At 36.9% G+C, this 25,182-nt stretch overlaps 1 protein-coding gene across 1 annotated transcript in view; it reads left to right on the forward strand.

Annotated features, from left to right (window-relative positions):
* The window catches only part of LOC103181162 (serine-rich coiled-coil domain-containing protein 2), a 164,084-nt gene extending 139,481 nt beyond the window's left edge, over positions 1-24,603 (forward strand). Inside the window, exon 10 of the mRNA XM_042336760.1 lies at positions 22,788-24,603. Coding sequence (XP_042192694.1) covers positions 22,788-23,726 — 939 coding nt within the window. The 3' untranslated portion in view covers positions 23,727-24,603. The remainder of the gene's footprint in view (positions 1-22,787) is intronic.
* The last annotated feature ends 579 nt before the right edge of the window (positions 24,604-25,182 follow it).

Raw genomic sequence — 25,182 nt, forward strand, 5'->3', positions numbered from 1 at the left:
CAATGTTCCCTATTCATCGAAGATTATATTTTTGAGCACGATTTTCCTTGGACCTTTAGATTTCAATATTTGTTCTAATTCACAAATTTTCTTCCATTGTGTTCATTCCCTTTCTTAAGGTATTTTGGAGTCCCGCTCCATGAGTACTCACAGCTCTCTAATGACTTGTCCAAGTTGCATGCTTCACGTGTAACTTAGACAAGCTGTTCAACCATGCGGGGGGAGAGGAGGCATTATAACCAAGCCCCATCAGAGGTCACTAGGTAGATTTTAGTAGCTGGAGCCTTCACTTATAATTGTTGTTTCCCGTTTCTTAGGACAGTTAAAATGAGGTTCATGCTGTAGGTCAGATACTGCTGATTATGTAACATCATGCTCCGGGTGTGACACTGCTTTACGCCAATGTAATGAGACTGCTGCCTGTGCAACCAATCCAAAAGTATCTAAAATAGCAGAAAATTATAAGTGCCCATAATTTCACCTAGCCTTACCCTTTAACACCATTTCATCCTAAAATGTAAGATTGTAGAATTGCAGAAAATTATTAAATTCTATATTATTTTGGAAGCTTTCTGTAATTTTTAAAGAGGAACACCATCCGAATTAAAACTGAATTCACAATTTTTAAGTTATTTTTATAACTTCAATTGCTTCCAGAGCTTTGCCCCATCCTACCTCTACAATTTTCTAGAATCCTACTCCCCCACCAACTGCTGTCGCTCTGCCAACTATGGCTTCCTTCATTTTCCCTGCCCACCTAATACAACTATTGGCAGGCAAACTTTCTTTCAATATGAATATTGAAAATATAGTCAATACCTCTTCCCTTTCCCCCAACTCTCCCAGTTCAGTATTACTCCATCTTTGTAGGACTTCTGAAACGTTCTCTTATATGAAGATGCTATATAAGGGCAAATGGTTGTTCAACCTCAAATTATCAGTTAAATAAAATAATATTTTCAGATAATATTTAAGAGTCTGCTTCAGTATTTTAAATTGCAATTGACAAGAAATTTATAATTGAAAATCTCACTGTTGTAATCTTTACAAAAGCTGTTTAAAATTATTGTTACAGAATTGCAATCTGTCACGATATGGAATTTATACATTTAATGTTTGTTCACAGTCTGATAGTTTCTGTCTTCTGGGTAGAAACTATGAGGCATTGGTGAATTGGTGGAACAACTGCCCAGGGACTAGGATGAGGCAGAGAGAATTAGATAGCTATTTAGTGAATAATTCACTTGAGCGGTATGATAAATGGATTAGTTTAGCTTTATTTTTCTTTTCAAAAATAATAAGTTTGAGACCAAGCAGATACAATTCAATGGTCTTATCCAGTCCAGTATGTCCTTTGAGCAGAAATCTTGGTGATGATAGATCAATGAATACTGTATACAGTATAGCCTAATATATATATACTGTATAGCCTAATATATATGTACCGGTTTATTTGGGAGTGTAGCTTGTTTCAAGGGAGTAACACTGACAAATTCTTGTTGGTTTTTTCAGAGTTTAACAATTCATAGATTTTTTTTAGATTCATAGAATGTTATGGCACAGAAGGAGGCCATTCGGCCCATCGAGTCTGTGTCGGCTCTTTGACAGAGCAAGTCACTTTCACTAACCCCAATCACCAGTTTTCTCCCCATAACCCTGCAAACCCGTCTTCCCCAGATACCTGTCCAGTTCTCCCTTAAAAGCTGTTATCGAATCGAACTTAACTACCCTTTCAGACAGATCATTCCAAATTCGAACAACTCGCTTGAGCATTGTTTTTTGAGTGTACAATAGTGTGAAAACTGTTCTTGAGATTTGGAGCACCTGGCAAAGTAGCTACCTGGGGTTCTGCCTCATGCACTGATTTACATTTGTCAAATAACACTTAAATTTGAGAACTGTAGTGGTATTTCTAGTATAGCGGTCATCAGCATCTCCTGACTCTAATGTAATTTATGTATATTACATCAGATTGTGTGGATTGTAGACAAGCTGTATGACGAGAAATGGCTTGATTTCTTCTTGAGTTTATCTTGCCTTCTGTAGCATTCGAAACATTGTAAATCACAAGGGAACTGTTTTATTTTTGGTGCATTGGCTTGTTTTCTGCACTGGAAAAGTTCTCTGCCATTATTCCCTCATGTTCCTCACTTATAAATATACCTTCAGTCAACAATAGTACATCAGAAAGTACATTAAATGCAGAAGTATTGAGACAATGAGATATCACATTATTCAAATGCCACAGAATGGTGGAATACAAGTTCAGCCCCACTATTTATCTCAGTCACGTTGCTTAGGAGAGTAAATCAAATGCAGTTGTTCTCATATATCATGTAGCAACGGAATAAGAGGTTCTGTCAGAGCTGGTCACCTTCTTTGTCACAAAACAAAGCATAGGATAACAGGAAACTTAAGAGTAGGGAAATTTTCAAAATTTCAGAAAAAGCAGAATAGCATAACAGAATCCAGGTTAACCCAATGCACTGCTACATGAAGTGATAGAAGTCTGAGCTGTAATGTTTGTAAACAGTTTAGATTCACTAGTTCCATTACTTGAACATTTATTTATTCGCTTTCACTCTCTAGCACAATCTGCCCAGTCACTTTCCTAAAATCCTTTTATGCTTGCTTCTCATTGTCAATATCCAATTACTAATTAAGTCATTAAAGCGATATGCAACATGAGCTATAATTTACTGGACAAATTCTCAATCAATTGTGCCATAATGGGGAGACAATGAGTAGACAGACCTAGGTGAGGGAGGAACGTGCTCAATAAACTTGTTCTGTCGTACTCTCGGGCAGGAGCATCGAATTTTCTGGGTACGTGAAGGAAAGAAATATGAGGCACAAGCTGAAGAGAGACTTTTTTAGAATAACAACTTTAAAAAAAAATTATCCACTGTTTACTAACAGGCAGAACCAATGGGAATGTTGTTGCTTCTATTTCCCATGTGTGGGTTGTAATCCAGTTAAAATACAATGTTACAAGTTACTTTTTCTGCAGCAGTTTGGTGTGAGACCTGTTAAAATTAATCATTTGAAAGTTATAGGGTATAGTCTGTTCTAAAGCAGCACTTTAGCTGTTTTCAATTCCCAAAGGCAATTTCACTATGTGTCTGATTCTGATTCTGTCCAAGTTATTCCTGACATAACTAGTTTATTTCTTTTTTTGTTTTTATACCTTCTTCCCTCCATTCCTTTCCCTCTCTTTCCTGCACAGGCTGGGCCCTCTGCTCCGTCCTCCTCTTCCTGGCAGGGTTTGTCCCAGAGGAACGCACGTCCCATCCAGCTACAACGGCGACCGAGTGAGTTTAACACTCTACAGTCAGACTTCTACAACACTGCCAGTAAACAAAGAATAAACTTGCTTTTGATTTTTAATCACAAATTATCCATGATTTGAAATACCTGATGAAATAACACAGATCTGACATAAAGACTGATGCAATGCTGCAGCTTCCACTAGGAATTGGTCTATTTTCATTTTAGCCAGCTTGTTGGCTCAATGATGTAAGCTGTTTTAGTGATGTTTATTACTTCTGACTAAATATGGCATTCTTTGAAAGATTTTAGCAGCGGCAGCCATGGGGAACAATAAGGTTACCAGAGTTGCTGTGCAGTTCATTCCAAGTTGCACTAATGGAATCATGAAAGCTCCTTAGAAACAATATATTAGCTTTTCTGAACTGAAAAATATTCTTGTCTAGCACCTACCTGAAGGAACCAGCTTGTTCTCATCCTGCGAGCGAGATGGATTGTCCCATTCAACTATTCTTGCCTGAACAGTTCATTTTATTCACAAGCTTACTTGTTTTCTATACAGAAGCTAGCTAGGGATACCTGGCACATACTTTGGATTTTATTCAGTTCAAACCTGCACTGTGTAACCATTACAATACTGGGGGAAAAAAACTAATACATATAGTGGATATCAATAAAAACTAAAAGCAGGGTTGCATCCTTGGCACAGCTGTTAGGAACATAAAAAGGAACAATTTACATTATTTGTAATATTGGTAAAGTAAACTTTGTTTAAGAAATTATAAGTTGTAAATTTTACCCTATTTTAAGTGATTAATAGCAGTACCAGTTTCAGCCCTTGCTAACCTTCCAAATAATATACCTCTCAAATGGAGCATTGTCTTTGATGCTCTTGAAGATCCATGAGATCAAAAGATTTCTATTAATACCAGAGGAAAAGAGCATTTCTTTCATTTCTGACTCCCTTCAGTGCAGAATGATTTGTGAATGGCTTTCAACATGATTATTTTGTTATCTATGCAAGTTAGATAAATCCTGATGTTCTCTGCTTGTCAATACCCCTGTTTGCCAAGCCATATGATTTAATCACAGAGGCAAACTGGCTATTGCTGTAAAAAGAACAGAAAAAGGTGAAGATTGGTAAGTATTAGTTAAGTTTGCATTTTTTAGGGGTTGGGAATTCTTTGGGATGTTTTCCGTGGCATAAATTAATCTAGGAGTTATGGCATTACTATAGTCTTTGAATACTTCAGACATCTCAACCCCTTATTGTATCACCATATTTTATCATGATGCAGATTATGATTTAATAATCTAATTGGGTTATTCCATATAATAATCCAGAAATTTGATCAACCATTTATATATTTCTGATCATGGGGTACCTTCCGATAATGGTGTATCCTGACAATAGTGTGCAGTAATCGCAAAGGCAAGTGATGTTGTGCAGTTGGAGGAAAGCAGATTTGGTCAGAGCCTGGATAAAAGGCTTAACTGAAAGCCAAGGGTGGAACAGACATCAAGGTTCCCCACAGGCTCCACGAGTAAGCAACTGATATAGTGCCTGAGGTGAGGAGGCGCTGGCAGGAAATGAGCAAGAAGTCTCAAGTTTGTAGACCTTGTGTTGGAGAATGTTAAAGCACATACAGGACCTAATGCCTAACAAGTTGTTTTTCAGAAAGCAGTGGTCTGGAGTCGAGAGTGGAGACAAAAAGGGTGTCATATAAAGTTGGGTGTCTTATACACATATGTGGAAATGTACTTAGGTGATATCACCAAGGGTGAAGTAGATGTGGAAAAGTAGAGGACCAAGGATAGAGCCCCGAGGAACAGCACACATGGCAGGAGAAGCAAACTGTTAGAGGAGTTGTAGTGAAGACAGGTATTGGTCTCTTTACTGGAGAGACAGTTAAGTACATAAACTCAAGATTATTACTAGAATCATAAAGGGTAAAGTCAGAAATCATTTAGGATGTGGAATATTTTACTACAAGTGGATATTGAGACCTCTAGAAGACGTGAAAAGCGCTATATCAAATGCAGGGAATATTGATACCACTGAATTGTGTCACTTCAAATGGACTTGGATAATCGAGTAACTATTACCACTGACATAAATGTTATGGAAAATGGCAGGAATTGGTGTGAAAAATAAATTAATAAATGGTTCTGGAAAGACAGAAAGCTTCAGCTTCCTCCTATAAACTGGCAGTATAAATAATAGATTGTGAAAGTTGTGGTTTGCGACAGTTTTGAAATCACTAACCTCAACCAGTATGCTGGAATATCGGTCCTGCTCACTAATTCCCACACGCTGAATTCCTGACTGCAGTCATGTTTACAGTAGAAAGTTACCGAGCAAAAACTTGGTACTTACCTTAGGACAAAAAAAGAGTTCTTTCCCTACTGCTGATGCACCTACCAGCGGCACACCAAAGGCTTGTGAACACTTGTCTGTGTCTATGCCAAGTGTACATATTTTTGAGGGGCAGTTTGGGTGCATGAAGGATATTGTGACAATTTAAATGGAATAGAAAAATGGGAATAATTAACTAATGTTTCAAATGAAAACAAATTCTGGAAAAAAATTGAAATATTAATACAAAAGTATGTTCTGATAAAAGCTAATACCCCCTGGATCAGGAGGTATTAGTTGGGTTGTTCTCAGAGGTACTGTGAAATTAAGGCAGTCGTATGTAGAACATTACATGAAATCTCAGGAAAAACATTTGAATAGCACCGAGGAATTTGCACCATTGAAGCAGAAATGATAAAGGATGGGGTTAGATACTTATCTAATATACATTGAATAGGAGTTGAGCTCTCACAAAATTGGCTTTATTCAGTTCAGTCAGTTCTCATGAGGTTTGAATAAATGACAGGCAGCTTATTTGGTTTTTAACAACTTATAACCTAAGATGTTAAAACCATAGGCATTTGCAGCACAGATGGCTATTCTGCATTATAATAAGTAATATTCAGTAGATACCAATTCTGCAATATTCATTTTATGATGTAACAGTTTAAGTGATGCAGTATTATTCTGAAATTCTAATCGCAACATTACCCCAAGCCGCAAACTATAAAACATAAGAATTAAATATAGCTTAAATTTGAACTCTGCATAACAATAGTTTATGGCATTAAAAGTAGGTTTTTAAGTAGCAGTGAATTCCTTTCATGCACATTATGTTTGTCTTAAGATAAAGAGAAGGGGACATAAAGAGGAATTATATGGGCGGGGACAATGAGTAATGGAACTAGATTAACACAAAATAAAACGAAAACCCATAAAGAAAAGAACTGATTAAATAATTTTCATGACACATAAAGCTACTGCAAAGAAAAGTTGTGACCACAAAAGATTACAAGCAGTGAAAAGGAATCATCTTCATGTGGCATTAGATAAATTATAATTTACAGATTTAATTCAACTCCCCAAATTGCATTAATGCAATATAAAGCCTTATTATTAATGCTATTGTAGCAGGTGATAATCCAGATTGGCTAGTGGCCCTTGGGAACAAAATAATCAAGAGAATAAAATCAAAGAAAAAATTAAGATGAGCAAAGAGATACTGATACCAGAAGGTCAAAAGAGGAGTTATAGGTTAATGCAAATCTTGTAAACACGGTGAATGAAAATAGGCCAAACTGTTTGTTTTGGTAACCTTTCTTGCTGATTTTTCATTTGTATTTATGCAAGACAAATACAACAAAAAAACAGCATGTAATATACAGAAGTGTCATCGTGATCAGGGAGCACCTAATGTTCTTAGTACTTTAGACACTGATCTAATACTACATTGCAAAAAATTGATTCAAGTAATTGCCAGTCAGGTCAGCTGTGGTGTACATTCACAAGGATGCTATCAAAGAAGTGAGTCCATTAAAATCAAACCAACATTAGTAATGGAAAGCAAAAGAGGGCATATTGCTCAAATGAAAACTACAAGCAGAACTAGTGCTTTTTAATCATTAATCTTATGTTTATTTGCGGTTTAATCTCTGCTTTCATGGTGGTGGAACATGGTCTTCCTCACGTAAGGAAATATGAGCACACAAAACATCAAACGTAGAGAGATACATTGATCAAAAAGATTATTCATCTTGCTCTTGGCCTCTGTGTCCAACAGATAAAGTATGTTTGTGCCTACATTGTCTTAATGACGGACTGTCTTGACTATAAATGTTTTAATGAAAGAACCCAAGCTTGGTGATCTTCGCATTCAGATATTTGAATGCTATCCATTACAGGAGTGCTACCAGTTAATAATAATAATCCTTGCATTTGATATAGCTCCTTATCACGTCGTTGAGACATCTCAAAGCATTGCACAGAATATACTGTAAAGTGAATTGACTATATATTTTGTGGGTGAAACACAGCAGCCAATTGTGCCACATCAGTGTCCCACAAATAGTTGTGGATAGAGTTGTCAATTTTTTTTTATTAATCTAATGATCTAATTGAAGGGTTCAAGAGATTCATTTATTGGATAATAAATCATAATTTATTTTGAAGTGAAATTAGATAGATTCTTGGGGGAAAAAGAATAATAAAAGGTATGGAGAGCAAGCAGGAGAGTGGGATTAAACTGGGCCAAAACTTCTGCACAGACTTGATACCTGCATCTAACATTCTATGATCATGTAGCTATTTCTCATTCGTCGGGGTGTTTTGAATGATTGAGAATACCCAATCATTTCCTGTAAACTAAAAACTGATAGCTGGCACTGACATGGTCTACCTGAACGAGTAAGGGAAGTGAAAGGTGTAATAATTTGGGAATTCAGGGAATTACAAAGTCATGGATTTTTTGCCCTGACTATTGAGATTTCTTCTCCTCTGCCACGCCATTGTGAAACCAATGCTGAGCTCTCCTTTACTATTCTTTCTCCAATGTTCACTCAACTTGCAAACACAGTGAAATAACACACACTGCCACAAAACCAATAGGAGCACTAGGAGGGGAAAAGTACTCTGATTGCTATTCAATGGGCTCTCTCCCAGCAAATAGTCTACACAACAATCTATCTTGAGTAACACATAAAAGTGGACTTTGATTGAGTTCCAGCAATTGTCACACTTGTGAACATGTAATTCAGAATGATAACTGCCTTCAAGATGTGAGAGGAGAAAATTGATAGGGAAAAGAAATCAAAATGTAAAAAATGACTCAAGTTTAGGTGACTCTCCACAGGCCACTTATAAATGTCTTCACTGGTGTGAAGAATGCACCCCAATGCTTCTGTCATGATTTATGAGACTTTCATCTTCATGAAGTGACACATATTCAGTGTTTACCCACTACTTCTGCCTGGGTTTTTAATTAGTCATATTCTTGTAAGCAATTTCTGAATAAATCAGCTGTTTGAACTGTTCAAATGTCAATTTTTATTTGTTTCTCCAGTGAATAGTTAAGCGCACAAAGCTTGAATGTTAGTCACATAATGACTTGTGCTCATAAACACAGTCTCATGGGATTCTCTGTGAAGATCCTTTTTAATATACTTGTTTGAGTTCTACTGCATTGAAATCTTTTAAAATTGAAATTTGATTCACCATCTCAAGAATTGAGTCAAAGACCCTGCATAGGATAGATCGCGTTCCTTTATTTTTGTGAATTTAACTTCAAACCAAATGAATCCTTGCAAAAGGAGTTGTGACCCTGAAACCATTAATTTGCTATAATAGAGCCATGTAAACATTCAAAGTGTAATAGTCATTCTGTATCCATTCAGAGATTGTAATTAGAGGTGCCCCTTTCCATTGTTCTGAGACGTACTCCACTACAATTTATGACCTGCAAAATTGAAGTGTTTTGATTTTTCATTATAGATCAGTAGCAATCGCATTGCTATAATAAAGTCTAGCATGCAATTTACTCCACAGAGGTGTTCTGTTAGCAGGTTCCTCTAGAGTTTGATTCTGTAGTGCTATTTTCTATTATAAAATATAGAGAACATGTTAGCACTAATATTTATGTACCTAGAACAATTTCAATTGTACATCATCATTCCTCCAGTTTTAAATGATAGGTGTTGTTGGATATTAATCAAAAACAGGAGCCTTGTCTAATTTTCATCCTTCAACCACAGCCTAACCAATTAGACAATGGATGTTATTGGAGCATTACCATTCAGAGCTCTAGTGGGTATTAGGTTACATATAATAATAATCATTGCATTTGATACAGCACTTTATCACATTGTTGAGATATTTCAAAGCGCTTCACAGGATATACTGGTGGGATGGTGTATTGTATTGCCTTCTCCCACATGTATGCATGTATGTTGATGGGTCCTGACTTAGCCTTGTTGGTCTCACCAAACCATGGACTAAGATAGTATTGAATGGGCAAAGATAATGTTTAGATTAATGCCAACCAGTATGGCTGATGTGTAAGTGATTGTGTGGATCTATACCAGAGAAATTAGGAAAAGTATGATTGGAATGCGGTCTGTTTTAGCAGGTAGCATTGTTTTTATTTTTATTCTGTTTTATTCTACCATGCATAACTGCATTCTAAATAATTTCTTGGCAAATGATCAGAATTCTGGAGAGATTTCTAGAATGCTTTGTTCACAGAAAATATACGACATACAATTCTGCAGAGCAAAATTGAATTTCAGATCAGATGCTAGAGGCCAATATGTGTGCAGCAGTGAAGACATGGCTGCAATACTAATTGAATATTAACTGCTGACTTGAACTGAATGTAGGTGCTGTATAGAATGATGAAAGTGCTGTGATACTTGTGATTCATATACAACTGACACTCTAATTGAAAGTGGAAGATGAATGTCACCAGTATGCTAATCTTATAACCCAATTTACAGTCAATAATTTATATTAAAATCTGCTAATTATGAAGCCTGAATAATTTAAGCTTACTACTCAATAACTTAAAAAAGAAAAGAAAATTTCCTTAATGCTTTGAATTTGCAGCAATTGATTTCATAAAAATATGAAATTGTGCTTATATTTTATATTTACAAAACAAATTCAACACAAGTATACTAAACCCTAAATTGCTTTATGCATTGGAGTATCAAGGAATGGTACAAGAAGCTGATGGGATGGAGTTTTACCTCCGAATTTCAAAACAGGAGAGTTCCTAAACTTAAATGGTTTGTCAGATGGCAAGGTAGGGAGAAGGAATAGGTCACACTGAGTGCAGTCAATTTGCCTCCCGATAAGGAGGGATGGAAAAGTAGAGGCACACTAATTCTAAGCCACTTTCACATTTCTCCACATGATCATTCATAGACTGTGGACTGGCGGAAGCTGAGGCCAGGCCTTCAGTAACCTATTAGCCAGAGACTGACATGTAGTGTGGTTTAAAAAGCGGAAGTTAACTTAAAGAAATAATCTAGGTAATACTCATTAAAAATGACATTCAGTACCAAACCCAGGCATGCTTAATTAAATTCTGAACTTGGTAATCAGTATTCCCAGTTACTTGTCCTTTAGAGTGCCATAATTTTAAGCACAAATGCAGAAATTGGGAAATGCCCACAGCATCTTATTACGCACGACAAACTACTGCAGTAACAACAACAAAATTACATTTCAAAACAAGATCAAAAATATAGTTTTATAATTTTAGTTTGTAATTTTTAGTTTATTAAAATATTATTTTAATTAGAACACTTTCCTGGCACACATTTTATAACAAAATATTTTAAGAATCTTTGCATTTGATAGTGCCCTTGATTTCAGGAGTAAGTCCCAAAGCGCTCTACAAGCTTTAAAGGTTTTTAAAGGTTCACAAGTTTTTATTAAAAGTACCATAACTTAATGAAGGGAGCTGGTTTGTTGGGAAGCTGATGTTGGTATTGATTGAGAAGTTCAGTCCACAGAGGAGCATAACAACAACAAAATTACATTTGTATAGTGCTGTTCACGTCGGGAGGACGTCGCAGGGAGCTGGACAGTCAGTGTTTTGAACCCGCTGGGGGTCGGAATTGGGGAGGGTGGAGGGTAGGGGGGGGAAGCAAGGTGATCGAAAGCACGGTCGAAGAGACAGGTCTTGAGATGGGTCTTGAAAGAGGCAAGGGAGGGGGCGAGGCAGAGGTACTGTGGGATGAAGTTCCAGAGCGTGGGGGCAGAGTGGCAGAATGCCTGTCCGCCAACGGTTGGAGGGGCGAGGCGGGGGACGTGAAGCAGGCCGGAGCCTGCTGAATGGAGGGAGAGGGCAGGATGGTAGTGGATTAGGAGGTTGCAGAGGTAGGTGGGAGCAAGGCCATGGATGGCTTTGAAGGTGAGGACCAGAATCTTGAACTGTATCCTGTGAGATAATAATAATAATAATAATAATAATAATAATCCTTGCATTTGATATAGTGCTTTTCACTTCGGGAGGACGTCCCAAAGCGCTTCACAGAACACACTGTAAAGTGAATTGACTGTATATTTGTGGGCGAACGCGGCAGCCAATTGCGCACAGCAATGTCCCACAAACAGTTGTAGATTGAAAATGACCAATTTATTTTTGGTTTTGGAGGGATTATTATGAGGTGTGTGGAGTAAGGAAACTTGCCCAAGGTTTCGCCCTGCCTGGAATTGAACTCAGGTCTCTCACTTGCAAAGCAAGTGCTCTAACCACTAAGCTACAGGACTCCACGGGAAGCCAGTGGAGTTGGGCGTGGATAGGGGTGATGATGTGCAGCCTATGGAGAGAGGAGTTGGGGAGGCCGACAAGCAAGGAGTTTGCATAGTCAAGCCTCGATGTTATGAATGCGTGTATGAGGGTTTCGGGATTCGGTTTTGTGTGAGACAGTGGCAGAGCCAGGCGATATTGCAGAGGTGGGGAAGGCAGAGCAGGTCACGAAACAGAGGTAGAAAAGATAGTTGAGGGTCAAACAAGATGCCAAGCTTCCATACTGGCTTAGTAAGATGGAGTATGCAACCGAGGATGGTGATGCTGTCAGCGCCTGAGGTGTGGAGGCGCTGACGGGAGCCAATCAGGAGGGCCTCAGACTTGTTGACGTTCAACTGAAGAAAGTTAGCTCTCATCCAGGATTTGATGTCTGATAGACATTCTGTCAGCATAGCAGTGGTCCTGCAGTCAAGGGTGGAGACAGAGAGGTAAAGTTGGGTGTCATCCACATACGTGTGGAAGTTGACCCCGTGTCTGCGGATGATGCCACATAACATACCTAAGTCACCGATCTATGAAGTGTTTAGATGTTGTTTGATTGTAATACCTTATCCAGAATGATCCAATTGGTGGCCCGTGGGCCACATCAGGCCTGGGGAGTGATTTCATCTGGCGCACGAACATAGGCACATTGTGTGTCTGGAGTCCAGGTCTGGTCTGACCTGGTGGGAAAAACAGCAAAACGAAGTGCAGGTTAGCAGAACCTGTTAATCACTTTCAAACTGGCAACAAGAGAGAGAGAGAGATACAGACACAGAGAGTTACAAACAAACACAGACAGACAGAAAGAGACAGCTATAGACAGCCTTATGATGGAGGTGTTCAAAATTTTGATAGGACGAGTAGGGAGAAACTAGGAACTGTTCAGGAAAGCTGTAGCTACACAACACTAATTTAAATTAACAAAAAATACACAAAGTTATTAGGGTATGGAATATCCTCCTAAAAAGCAACGTTGAAACATAATCTATAAGAGCTTTAAAGAGGTAGTTAGCCAAATATTTATAAAGGAGACACATTAAGGAGTATGGGGAAAGAACAGGGAAGTGAGACCAAGTGGATAGCTCATTCAGGGAGCTGGCACAGACACAGAACCAAATAGCCTCCTGTGTTGTATAAATTCTATAATTTTATACATTTCTATTTGCATTTACAGATAATTTACACTTGTACTGTGGCATTCTATGTTTTGGTAACCAAAGCACCACATGTCTGTCTGCTGCTTCACTCAGCTGCACACACTTAATTTACTTGCAAGTACCATCCCTGGGGAGTTGGAGTTGTGCCACTAAGCAGCTAGATTCACTTTGATGGGCCAGCATGATGCATGTTGAGTTTTGGAGTGCTGCTCTGGCTCCAGTGTAACGAGTCTGCACAACAACTACTGCAGTGTTGAGCTACTAATTTGGATAGTGTCTGAAGGCCAATTCTAAGTGATTTTCTGTTGCCATATACTAGGAATTTTGTTGTAAATTTATGCTACTATTGCCATGAAGTCAACGTGAAAATCCTAGTTTAAAGTATTTCTTCATGAGCCCATCTACTATATAGAGAAAGAAAGTAGTTACATTTTTGCACATATATCAGACTCAGAAATGCTCGTTGTAGAAAGAATATTCAAATGTCACCATTAACATGCCTCACTTTGATAGCATAACAAGATTTCTTTCAAACAAAGAAACCTTAAGCATACTCTGCCCCATGATCACCAATTAAGGACTTTATAAATTGTATGTTTCTTAATAGTGGCTTACCTTGTTGCCATAAAGCAGAATATTCCAGGGTCAGTTCCCTTAGTTTGCATAGTTTTAGGGAAAAATAGTGGATTTCATATCCTCAAAATGAAGTAGCCTATCTGTGTTGTTTTGGCTCGATGTAGGTAGAAATAGCATGAAGGGAAATATACCGTTGCATATCAATTGTTTGAATGGTAGAAAATGGTATTTTGCAACCTCTGCTCATTGTACAAGTGCCATAATTTTAGTTGCAGCCAAACCCAACCATGGTTAACCAGCCCTAGGATTCTTGGTTCAGTTTTGTATTTGTCCAAGCTGCTGAACAAAAAAACTCCTCACATTCTGAAAGCTTTCATTGAAATTCTACGCTGAAACTTGTAAAAGTGATGTTTTGGGAGGGAAGGTTGGATTAGCCAAGCTTAGATCAGCATATCAGGAAAAGAACAGGCTATCAAAATAAAAACAGAAGTTGCTGGGAAAACTCAGAAGATCAGGCAGCATCTATGGAGAAAGGAAAGTGAGTCAATGTTTCGGGTCCCCGACCCTCCGTCAGAATGCGTCAGGTCGTGGACCCGAAACGTTGACTCACTTTCCTTTCTCCATAGATGCTGCTTGACCTGCTGAGCGTTTCCAACAACTTCTGTTTTTGTTTTTAGGTTTCCAGCATTTGTAGTATTTCGCGTTGAACTATCAAAATAATTGCTTCCATTGCAGTTTCTTTGTAATGAAGGGCTTTTAAGAATTTTAAGATACACGGCAGTTGACAAAAACATCTAAAATGTTGCAGACATATTACAGTGAATGAATGCTAAATACCCTTTGTAATTTTCAAAATGTAGGCTTTTATGTTGCATCTGCTAAAAGAGAATTCAGAATCACCAGCCCATTGCCACTGGGAGACGGTGTGTTTGTTGAAGAAAGTCATAGCGTGATTGACAGGTGTGAGCTTGCAGTGGGATTGTCGACCTGTAATTGTGACCTACAAATGTAGTTGGAAGTCACACTGGGATGATTGGCAGGTGTGCGTTTCAAGTGCAAATGTTGCTCTGTGATTGATTGGTTGTTTGTGGGATTGTAAGCAGAAGCCATTCTGGCTGACACATGCACACTTGTAATGGGAGGTCACACTTTTGATTGTGAAGTGGTGAGTGAGTAACTGTAAGAGTGACATTCAGCATGCTTGGCAATGGGAAATACACTTTGAGAACATTGCAAAGTAATAATAATAATCCTTGCATTTGATATAGCGCTTTTCACGTCGGGAGGACGTCCCAAAGCGCTTCACAGAACACACTGTAAAGTGAAATGACTGTATATTTGTTGGCGAATGCGGCAGCCAATTGCGCACACCAATGTCCCACAAACAGTCGTGGATTGAAAATGACCAATGTATTATTGTTTTTGGAGGGATTATTATTAGTATTAGTATGTATGTATTATTAGTATGTATTATTAGTAGTATGCTTTTAATGAACGTGATTCTCGTGAGAGATGGACACACAATCTGCTTGTGTTGACAATGCCATTCTGTGAAGGGTGGACATGTGGTTTGCTTGTAGTGAAAAGAAAGTAAGTGACAGATTTATTAATGGCAACTTCCCTCACTAGAATGCCGCATGATGTCACCTCCCCACTTTAGAATATTGGGAATCCTGCTTAGCAAAATGCAACAAAGCTCACCACGTGTATGTTTCGCAAATTAGATGAAGGGCATCTCTTGGTGTCCACTTCGAAGCTGAAGTTGAATTGGGTAGATACTGAGCACCCAATCAATTTGCATTTAGATATTACATGTGTTTTATGGCTACATGCAGTGCAAACTAATACAGGCAAATTCTGAAGCAAGATATAGAATCGTTCTTGTTCTGAACTAATTGTTAGGGAAAAAGCAATGTTAACCTCAGTTAAAAGTGGTAAACATTCCAAACAGTATTATGTGAACATATTTTCCATTTTAAAGTTTATTCTGAAAACATGGTGATGTGCTAAATTGTGATATTGTCACAATAACAAATGAAATCTGGTCTAAGATACAATGAGCCATGTTTCCCTATGTTGCCTCCAGTGAAATAATTAAGTACTACAGTATTTGATGTGCATAATCAGAATTCTCTTGCCTGCTTGTCTTGGTAGACGATATAGGCATTAGCTCTAACCACAATCTGATTTGTTCCAAACTCTAGAGATTGAAACATTTTGAGTTATTGATGCCTTGGATTATAGCTTAAATTTGCTGAAATGTTACAATAATTTATATAATTTGTATCTTGAAAAAGATACCATACTTTTACACCCCAATTTATCGAAAACCTAGGTGAAAACTTGACACAGCTACTTCACATTAATTTTGTAGTACCGTAGTATGGTATTTATATGGAAGCTGCATTTGTTTTTAAATAAATACTTTTTTTGGAAGCTGCTATACAAAGCAACAGTACTTTTATTACTGAGACATATTATTGTGTTGATGAGCATCAATTCCTCTCATTATAGCTTAATTGTTTAAGGTTTTGTGCAAGAACAGGCATTGCAAGGTATATCAATAATACAAAATAATGTGGCAAATATATTGTTAGTGTTTATCAAATGTTCAAAGCACATGCACAAGAACAGACAGTGAGATGTATGTGGGTCATACCGAATTGAGTAGGAGTTTGTAAAGTATATACTGTAAATAAATTTCACTTAGAACATTTTAAAGAACGTTGTTCTCCAGCCAGGCAGACCTGGTAAATATTTTCTTCAAAAAAAGAACTTGCAGTCACATGTTTTATGGTATTGACTGACATTATATGGGTTAAGTTTCTGACCAAATGTATTAGGGGAAAAAAACACTGCAGTGACCTGCATTGAAAAAAACAGTAATTTATGGTAATCCACAGCTTCTTATTTCCAATGAGTAATAAATTCAAACTACTTTATGTCAACGTTTTAGCAGGGGGCTTTTATTACAATGTACTGGCTTTGACAGCTGAGAAGCAGTGGGCAGTCAAAATAATTAATCTATCATCAGCACATCTGCAGTATGAACTATAAAATATTTATATTTTGGGAGTAATATTTCATTTGTGAAGCCCAAGGATTTTCCCCTCTCGCCTTCATGCTGCTTTTATATAATCAAAAGCAGCTGGGGTAAAAGACATCGTAATGAAATTGGATTCTGTGCACAATTGGCTGCCATGTTTCGCCCACAAAACATACAGTCAATTCACTAAAGTATATTTTGTGAAGCACTTTGAGACGTCTAGAAGATGTGATAAGGCACTATATCATTATTATTATTATTATTATTATGACTACTCTCAGAAAGACCCTTGTTAATTCTGAAGATTCCAGGTTATTAGAAAGGTCGGCAGAGTATTAAAAAAGAGGCTGAAAGTTTCTTTGTAAATTATATTACCTTTGAACATTTTTCAAAAGTGCAATCCTTGTGCATAAGCAGTTTATAGAGATGGATCCCTTATGATACCTTTCATTGGTTGAGGAGGTTGATGAAATAAATAAAAGAACAACTGGAAATGATTAACTATTACCATAGAATTTAAATTGCGGGGCTTTACAATATGAAAAGCGATGGCACTTTATGACTTTCTAATCAGCCAAGGGGAGTTGAGGACAAGGATGGAGGTTGAGCTGCCACCTCTTTGTAGTTGCATCAAGAGTGCATTTGAAGAAAGCGTGGGAGTAGATTATCTGCCATCCCTTATCAGTCGCAAGTGATGTGTAGCCCAGAGAGGCAATATGAGAAGAAAGTGGTCATTCCCATTACGGCTGTTTGTGGACCACCGCAGTGCACAAATTGACTGCCACGTTCACCTACAAAATACACAATCACTAAACTTTTCAGTTAATCCTGTGAAGCGCTTTGAGACATCCTCCCGACATGCAAGGTGTTATACCAAATGCAACTGTTTACTGTTATTAATTATTAAGTTATTAGTTATTAAGTATTTTGGGGCAGTTTCTGTGTTCTTTGGACTTGTACCTTGAAAATAATCTGATCAATAGTGCAGAGCCATGTGTGTTTATTTGCAGTCAAATATATCAGAGCTTAATGAATTGTACATTGTCTTAATTAGCATCATGCTGCAAATTTTCTGAATGGAGTGGCTATTGCATTAGGAAAAGGGAAATATACTAAAAGATATACAGTTCCTAGGAGGGAGGCCCTGTGTGCTGAACAGAACCTCACAAAGAGCATCTCTGGGTACTAATTACAGAACTGCCAAGCCTCCCTTCTTTTAGAATAAAATATAATCAATTTGGATGTATCTCACTCCTAAATTAAACACAGGTTAATATGTTTAAATCGGCTTCCGATGTATCTCACTCTTTTTGATCATAAATGTTACTCCTAACATTTTCCGCAGCTCTTTGAATAGTTCATTTGCTAGAAGAGCTCAATGTGCTCAACAGTGCATTAAAGAATGAAGCTCCTACAGGCTGACTAAAGATTACATTATGCTTTTTAAGAAAATCTTTATGGAATATCTTCCATTAGAAAATGGAAATTATATAGGTTAAAGTTAATGACTTTTTTATATAAATTAAAATGTTATTCCAGTGCTCTGAATTAATTGATGCAATTCATTGGTTTGTTTGTGAAGTCACTGTCCATTTCCTTGTCTTCTTTGTCTCTCCCTATCCATTACCTGATGCAAGGATTTGAGGATGTTGTCCATTACTTCTATGATAAAGCGTGGTACAGTACAGTCAAATAATATCGCACTGCTGCCTGCATGTTGCATGTGTGAAAAAATCCTGCATGTATTGCTAAGTTTACACAGCTGAATTATCTCAATGTATGATAAAGCTTTGAACAAATGGTATGTGCTTTTCATGTGCAAAATACAAGCATGCAAATATACCTATAAATATGAAAACAAAGTAGCCAAGTCTAAGATTTCTTGTGAACCCAATCACACTGCAAGCTCCATTGCATGAAGCAATATATTTTGGTCTACAGCAACCCCTGCTATTTGATTGATCTATTAAAATAATGATAGGAATTAACAGGTTAGATGGTGGATGACTCTTCGGTCTGGTGAGAGGGATTCATTACTAGGGGCAGAACTTTAAAATTAGAACTAAGACAGTTAGAACTTAGGTTAGCTAACATTTGTTCAGACAGAGGGTTATGAAGATGTGGAATGTTTTGCCCCAGAAAGCTGTAAAGGAGGAATCAATAGAGCTATTTAGAAGAGAGATAAGTAGCAGAGACATTAAGGGCTATATGTTGAAAGGACAAGGCAATGGGATTAAAAGATCTGCCAAGAACAAATAAATTGGTGGAACAGGCTTGAAGGGCTTAATGGCCGCCTGCTATTTTCCTATGTTCCTACGCTACTTATGGTTTGTTCAGGTAATTAATCTACTAACATTTTCCCCTCACAGTTGATATCTGAAACACCTATTCAATTGAGTCACTTCCCTCATTCACTGATCTGTGTTCATTATCTTGTATAGTATATATGGACAGTGAGTTTAGATATAACAGAGTATTGAAAATTCCTACCTGACTTATTCATGCATTCTTGTGCTTACTGAGCAATTATACATCACTAGGAGGAGCACAGAGGATAATTTCAAGTCATAGTTAAGATTTGGGATTGGGATACATCAGAATAATGAGGACAATTCCAGTAGATTTGGAGCATTCCATGAGTTTATGATCTTTGAAAATGTGGCGTTTTTCAGGAATCTGCTGGTGACACAAAAATGTCATAAGTGCATCAAAATCATTTCTATTTTACAAGATTGATTTCATAAAATTAACAAAGATAAATATGTTTTCAAGAAACACTGCTCAAACGTCAAATACAAAATACTAGTGACCAGAAAATCATAGTTTTTAGCTTATATCCATGACCTTTCAAATTATATCCTCCAAAGAAGGAAACATTTGGAAGAAATTATTTTGGCATCAGTGGTGCTTCTTATGAGAAGCCACATATTGAGCGCCCAGGAAGTGACATTATGGTGCAGCAAATGATGTCACTATTGATCTGATAGACCCATTTGTCACTGATAAAAAAAGTTTTGATTTTTAAAACATCGATAATGTTATCCAACAAAAAAAAGGTCAATTTTCACCAGCCTAAATACAAACTAAAGAAACTAAGAAACCTTAGTTTCTCTAGAAGCAATGCAGATCAATATAAAACCTACAAAATTTAATTTGAAAGCACGATACACTTGAAATGGATACACAAGTGGTGAAACAATTGTACATTTATTATTGCCCTCCAGTATATACATGGGATGTAAATGATATACTTTCAGGTAGAATACACTTAGAAGATTTTTAGAAAATAAATTACAGAAATATTTGTTCATTAAAACAGGGTTTTGAATGTTAAATTTATTTTTTCTTGAAACATTAATTTGAAAGCACAATACACTTGAAACATAAATTCTTCATTAATTTCTCAGTGCATGGAGCCTTTGTCCGTCCAACAGTTGAACTCAACTGCCTGTTAATTTACAGAGATGGGTTCAGGATAGATGGAATGCAGCTATCTCTTGGTGTAATTTCAGTATGTAAATGTTAATTTACGTTTGTATCCTCTGTGATCCAACCTCTGTGTGATGTGTTAAAATTGTGCATTGGCACAAAGCCTACCAAAAAAACTACCATAACAAACTTTCAGCTAATTAAACATATTAATCTATTATTATTAACCTGCAGTTATTATTTCTAACTTTCTAATGGTTTTAAATGAATAGAATTGTGCATATCATTTGCAGAATTTCTAGGTTGTTACTGTACCCAATAACAGTTACATGTGTTTATAAGTATTCCAAATTACAAGTATGAAATTCATCTCCATGAAAATCATTCATTTCCATTGAAAAGAATCTTTAAAATCAGCCAAGTTCCCATTCATTCCCAATGATGCCAATTGTATCCATCCATGTCAGGTGATGATTAGGCTGGAGTCTGCAGTCGTTCTCTCATGGCCAAATAGCTTACCAACATTAACTATCACATAAGGAATGGCCACGTAGGACTTACAGAGGTCCCAGTAATGTAACTCACTAAAGCACCCAAGTGCAGGAGCCAGACTCCAAGTACTGTGTTTAAGCAAAACTTCCTCCCTATACGTACTGTATTCCTTTATTAAAAAAATCCTCCCTAAAATTTTTTTGGAAGAATTATTCGTTGTAGATTTTCACCTTTTAAACAGTCATTTCTACAGATGTAGGGAGATTGCCTATGTGACTGAAGGGATTAATGTACACAGTTACAATTACATAGTTACCAAAGTGCTGTAAATTAAAAAAAATGAAATGAAGATTTTAAAGTTAATGATGCTGTTTTTTTAAAAAGCATACTTAAATCTAAATATCTAAATCATCCAATATAATATAAATATGTGATCTTAAATCATCCTGATCGTTGGAATTGTTGATTCTAAAAGATATACTGTATGGGTCAACTTTGCATATTATCACACTAAAAAAAGGATTTTTTTTTAAAAAAAACTTCTAAGTTTGGGTTGTTTTAAATCACACTATGGGACCTCCTTTGATGGCATGCTGCCCATATGCACAACTAAATGAACTGAAATATCCATTGATTGACACCCAACATTGTTTAATTTTATAATTATAAAAAGCCTGATTTTTAAAAAATGCACTGCAGTTAAAAAAAAGTGATTTATACATTTGTCCATGCATTTATTTGATTACTAAAACCACCTCCTGCGGTGGTTTGGGGAGGAGTACTCTGAATTGAATTGATGTGTTTTAAACCTGATTTATTCTGCACTTTTAGCTTTCATTTGATGGGAAAACAGAAATGAATCTATACTTAACTGCAATGTGAATCGAGCAGCCTTGCTCTTGCAGTTTATGATGTCAGCTGAGCTATTCGATTGTTACCATGGTGTAGCTTTTACTGAATGTTAGAAGTGTTTGATGTGGTTAAAGCCTGTGAGATGAACATGGTTGAGTGCACTCTAACTTATACAGTAATGAATCTATAATGGATAATTGGTGAAAAGTCCGATATAAACAGCTTGTTTGGCAAACTGTCTCAAACAGTGTAACTGACCTTTTAGGATATGTTTGAATGAAAGGCTGTGTGGACCAGTTATACAAAATGAGGGTGGGCTAAAGGACTACCAGAACTGACCTTTAAATGTTTCATTCATCTTTACTCTCTGTTTAGGTATCAGAAGATATCTATGCCTATTATTGCTAAGATATTGCATATCTCACTGGATGGTATTTTAGTAGTTTGTATCACAGCATTTTAAATCACCGTTTAAGTTTATTTCTGCATAAATGTCATTGCCACAGATATTCAAATGTTAACTCGAGGATATAAATGTATTACTACCAAACCTGGCTAATCTATTTATGGTGGTCGATGGCCAGGCAATTTGTATGGAACATTCTTGCATGAGGCAAGCAGAGAAGTGGCAAAACCTTGTGTAACAAAAAGGTTGATTGCGTGGAAGAGTTTACTGAGGATACAGAGCAGAGAAATTAGAGAGAATAAAGCAGGATGAGTTTAGGTACAGGTTAAAGTCTCACAAGGTGCTCACTGCACAAGCTGGGTAAGGATAGGAGGGAGAACATTCCAGCAAAAAAAAGGGAAAAGGGAGCTTGGGGGGATAGCAGTTGATTGCCAAAGTTCACTTCTGAGCAATAAACTGGCAAACATTGTAACAGGAAATGAGGCATTTAACATAGTTGCTCTATTAAAGCCATACGGAAAAAGAAGGCAAAATTCCTCCAGGAAAGGAGAGAAATTCACAGGAAAAAATAATCCCAGACATGTTAACTTATGGTAGACATTACAGCTAGTCAGAAAATATGCATATTACCAGTTTTTTAAAAAATACTTCCACCATCCATCTTGTATGCTTCATCTTCAAAACAAGCGCAACAGTTTTAAATGTTCCTCTGTGATTTGCTTCAAAATGCTTTTGTTTCTCAATCAAATGATTATGCTACTTCCATCCAGTACCCATACCTTCCTTTAGATTGTATTCATGCATGGTCTTTAGAAACAAAATAAAGTAGGCTGCCTTGGTGATTGGGCAGATTTGGTCTTAGAAAACATTTCATGTATAATAGTGCTCTAACATGCTTTTTCTTTTTCCTACAGCCTCCAGTACTACAGCCTTCCAGCCACATACTCAGCTCCAGGGACATCCACGCGGAAAAAGTAGCAAAAACAGTGCATATCGAGGACCCCAGTAGGTGTACGGAGCAAGCTTCATACGAAAACTGCCAAACCAATCAAAATGCAAAAGTTACTGATTCCCCACAGATGGATTCAGACAAGCTTAGCTTCCTGTTAACCACACAGTTGAAGATTGAAGATTCTGATGACAAGCTTCCAAAGAGCAAAGTGCACAATACAGCCAGGCAAAGTCTAAATATTCTGCCTAACTTTTCATCTAAGGAACATGGTCCTAATCAGGCTTCTTTGCAACAGATCTGTATTGCTGGGCCTTTAGAATTCGCAGAAGAAACCATAAATAAAGACTATCAGCCCAAATTTTCCTTCAAACCATGTCAACCTTCTAAGGATTTAAATTTCACATCCCAGAACCGGTCTTCACGATTGCAGTCCCCTTCATCCTTAAAAGCTAGAAAGAATGCTGCTCCAGTCACTCAAACAGGTCCTTTACCTACAAAATGTCCAGTTCAACCAACCGGACATGCCCCAAAAGAAAAGGGACATCAATCTCAGCTAAAAATACCCTTAAACCTATCAAACCAAAACAATGAACAAAAGAGAACCTCTAAACTACCACCATCATTGTATTTATCACTTCTAAAGACTAAGACTGCAGAGTCCTCAATTGAGTCTGGATCACCAATCAGAGAGATTCAACATGCTGAGGCAACTGGTCACCAGAATGAGCCCCACTTTCAGTTTCTACCAATAAACAAGCCACAGAAACCCCAGTCATCCCGAAACGACCGCCCTGGAAAGCAGCGTGAATCCCAGATAGAGAAAATTGCAACTTCCATCAGATATTCTCGCCTTCCTAAACCAAAGATGCATGTGTCCAAACCCTCAAACTATAGCTTTTAGAGTTAGACAGACCCTATTACTAAAATATTCCATTGCAGGATACCCTGCATGGTAAAAGATTTTATCAGCCTAGACTTGGCAACTATTTGTTTTTACCTGGTCCACTTTTAACTCACCAAGGAACTGATTCTAAAGGACAGCTCCCGCAGACCTGACTGATGCAACGACTAGCTACTGTCTTGATATTTAGAACATTTGAAGTTTCTTGAAACGGTTTATTATTGCAATTTATGGCATTTTGGTTTGGACGAAAGTTTTGCTCAAAATACGGGAAAAAAATTGCCAGGGTGGAGCAGAACAAGACAAGAAAAGATTAGCAGATGGCAGTTTATAAATCTGTAATGACCTGGATGTAAATCAGTCAGTAGTAAAAGATTATTCGTATCATGACTAGTGGGATTTCTAGCAAATTCCCAAAGTAACTATGGTACGGTTTGTTGCACTAACTTTAAAATACTGAATACAAATGTCTTATATTTCAATTAAACTGCATTAAACTGCACTGTAGAAGGAGGAACATTTTCAGTTGAATAGAAAGAGCCTGAACAGAACAGACAGCTGGTTACCTTGCTTTAAATGTAGGTAATCTAGTGATTACATTGTTTACTTTGAACGAAAATCTAAAAAATAAATTGAAGCTAATTTTTTTGGATAGTATGATTTCTACAATACTGCAAGTTGTGCATTAGAATGTCTGTTATACTGACTATTATTTGAAAGAAATGAAGATGAAGTCTGATGCAGTTTAAAAATGGAAAAGGGTTCCCTTAAGTTAGGTTAATTCTCTCTCTCTCCACTAGTAATGTTGTTTGCCAGAATCTTAGTGAGCACAATTTGAAAGAATAGTCCAGTTCTTCGTCATACAACTGCCTCTAGGCAAAACCTGGAATGAATTGATTCTTTGTCTATTTGATGGACTATGAATCCTGGGTTTGAGTAAATCGATGATTACACTGTCACTGACATTAATTATTAAACACGTTACTTTCCTGTCAATTAGTTCAGCATATCTTTAAATTATTATTATTATATATTTAAGCTCATTGGCTACAATACAATGGGTTTTGGTTTGAATGCAAATCAAACTGATAGGGTGATATTCTTTCTACCGTGACAACCTACAGTTTGAGTGAAAATCTTCTTATTGTATTGGCTTTTAATACTCTGTGAATAGATTGGATAGTCACAAAATCCAGTTTCAGGGATTACCAGCCCATACACAAACGTTTGCACAATCTCTGTGTAATTGCATCACTAAAATAGATGCTAAACTGTAGGTTGTCATGGTAGAAAGAATTTTTGATTTCCCATTCACATTGTTGAAAGATAAAAGAAAGAAACTGTATCATTTGTTGCAACTTATGCATCAAATATACCACATTTAATTCTTTGGTTTAATGAAATTCCAGAATTATTTTTGTTAATGTATTAGATTAAATATGATGATCTCTCCATC

This window comes from Callorhinchus milii, unplaced genomic scaffold, assembly GCF_018977255.1.
Source record: "Callorhinchus milii isolate IMCB2004 unplaced genomic scaffold, IMCB_Cmil_1.0 Scaffold7, whole genome shotgun sequence".
NCBI lineage: Eukaryota > Metazoa > Chordata > Chondrichthyes > Chimaeriformes > Callorhinchidae > Callorhinchus > Callorhinchus milii.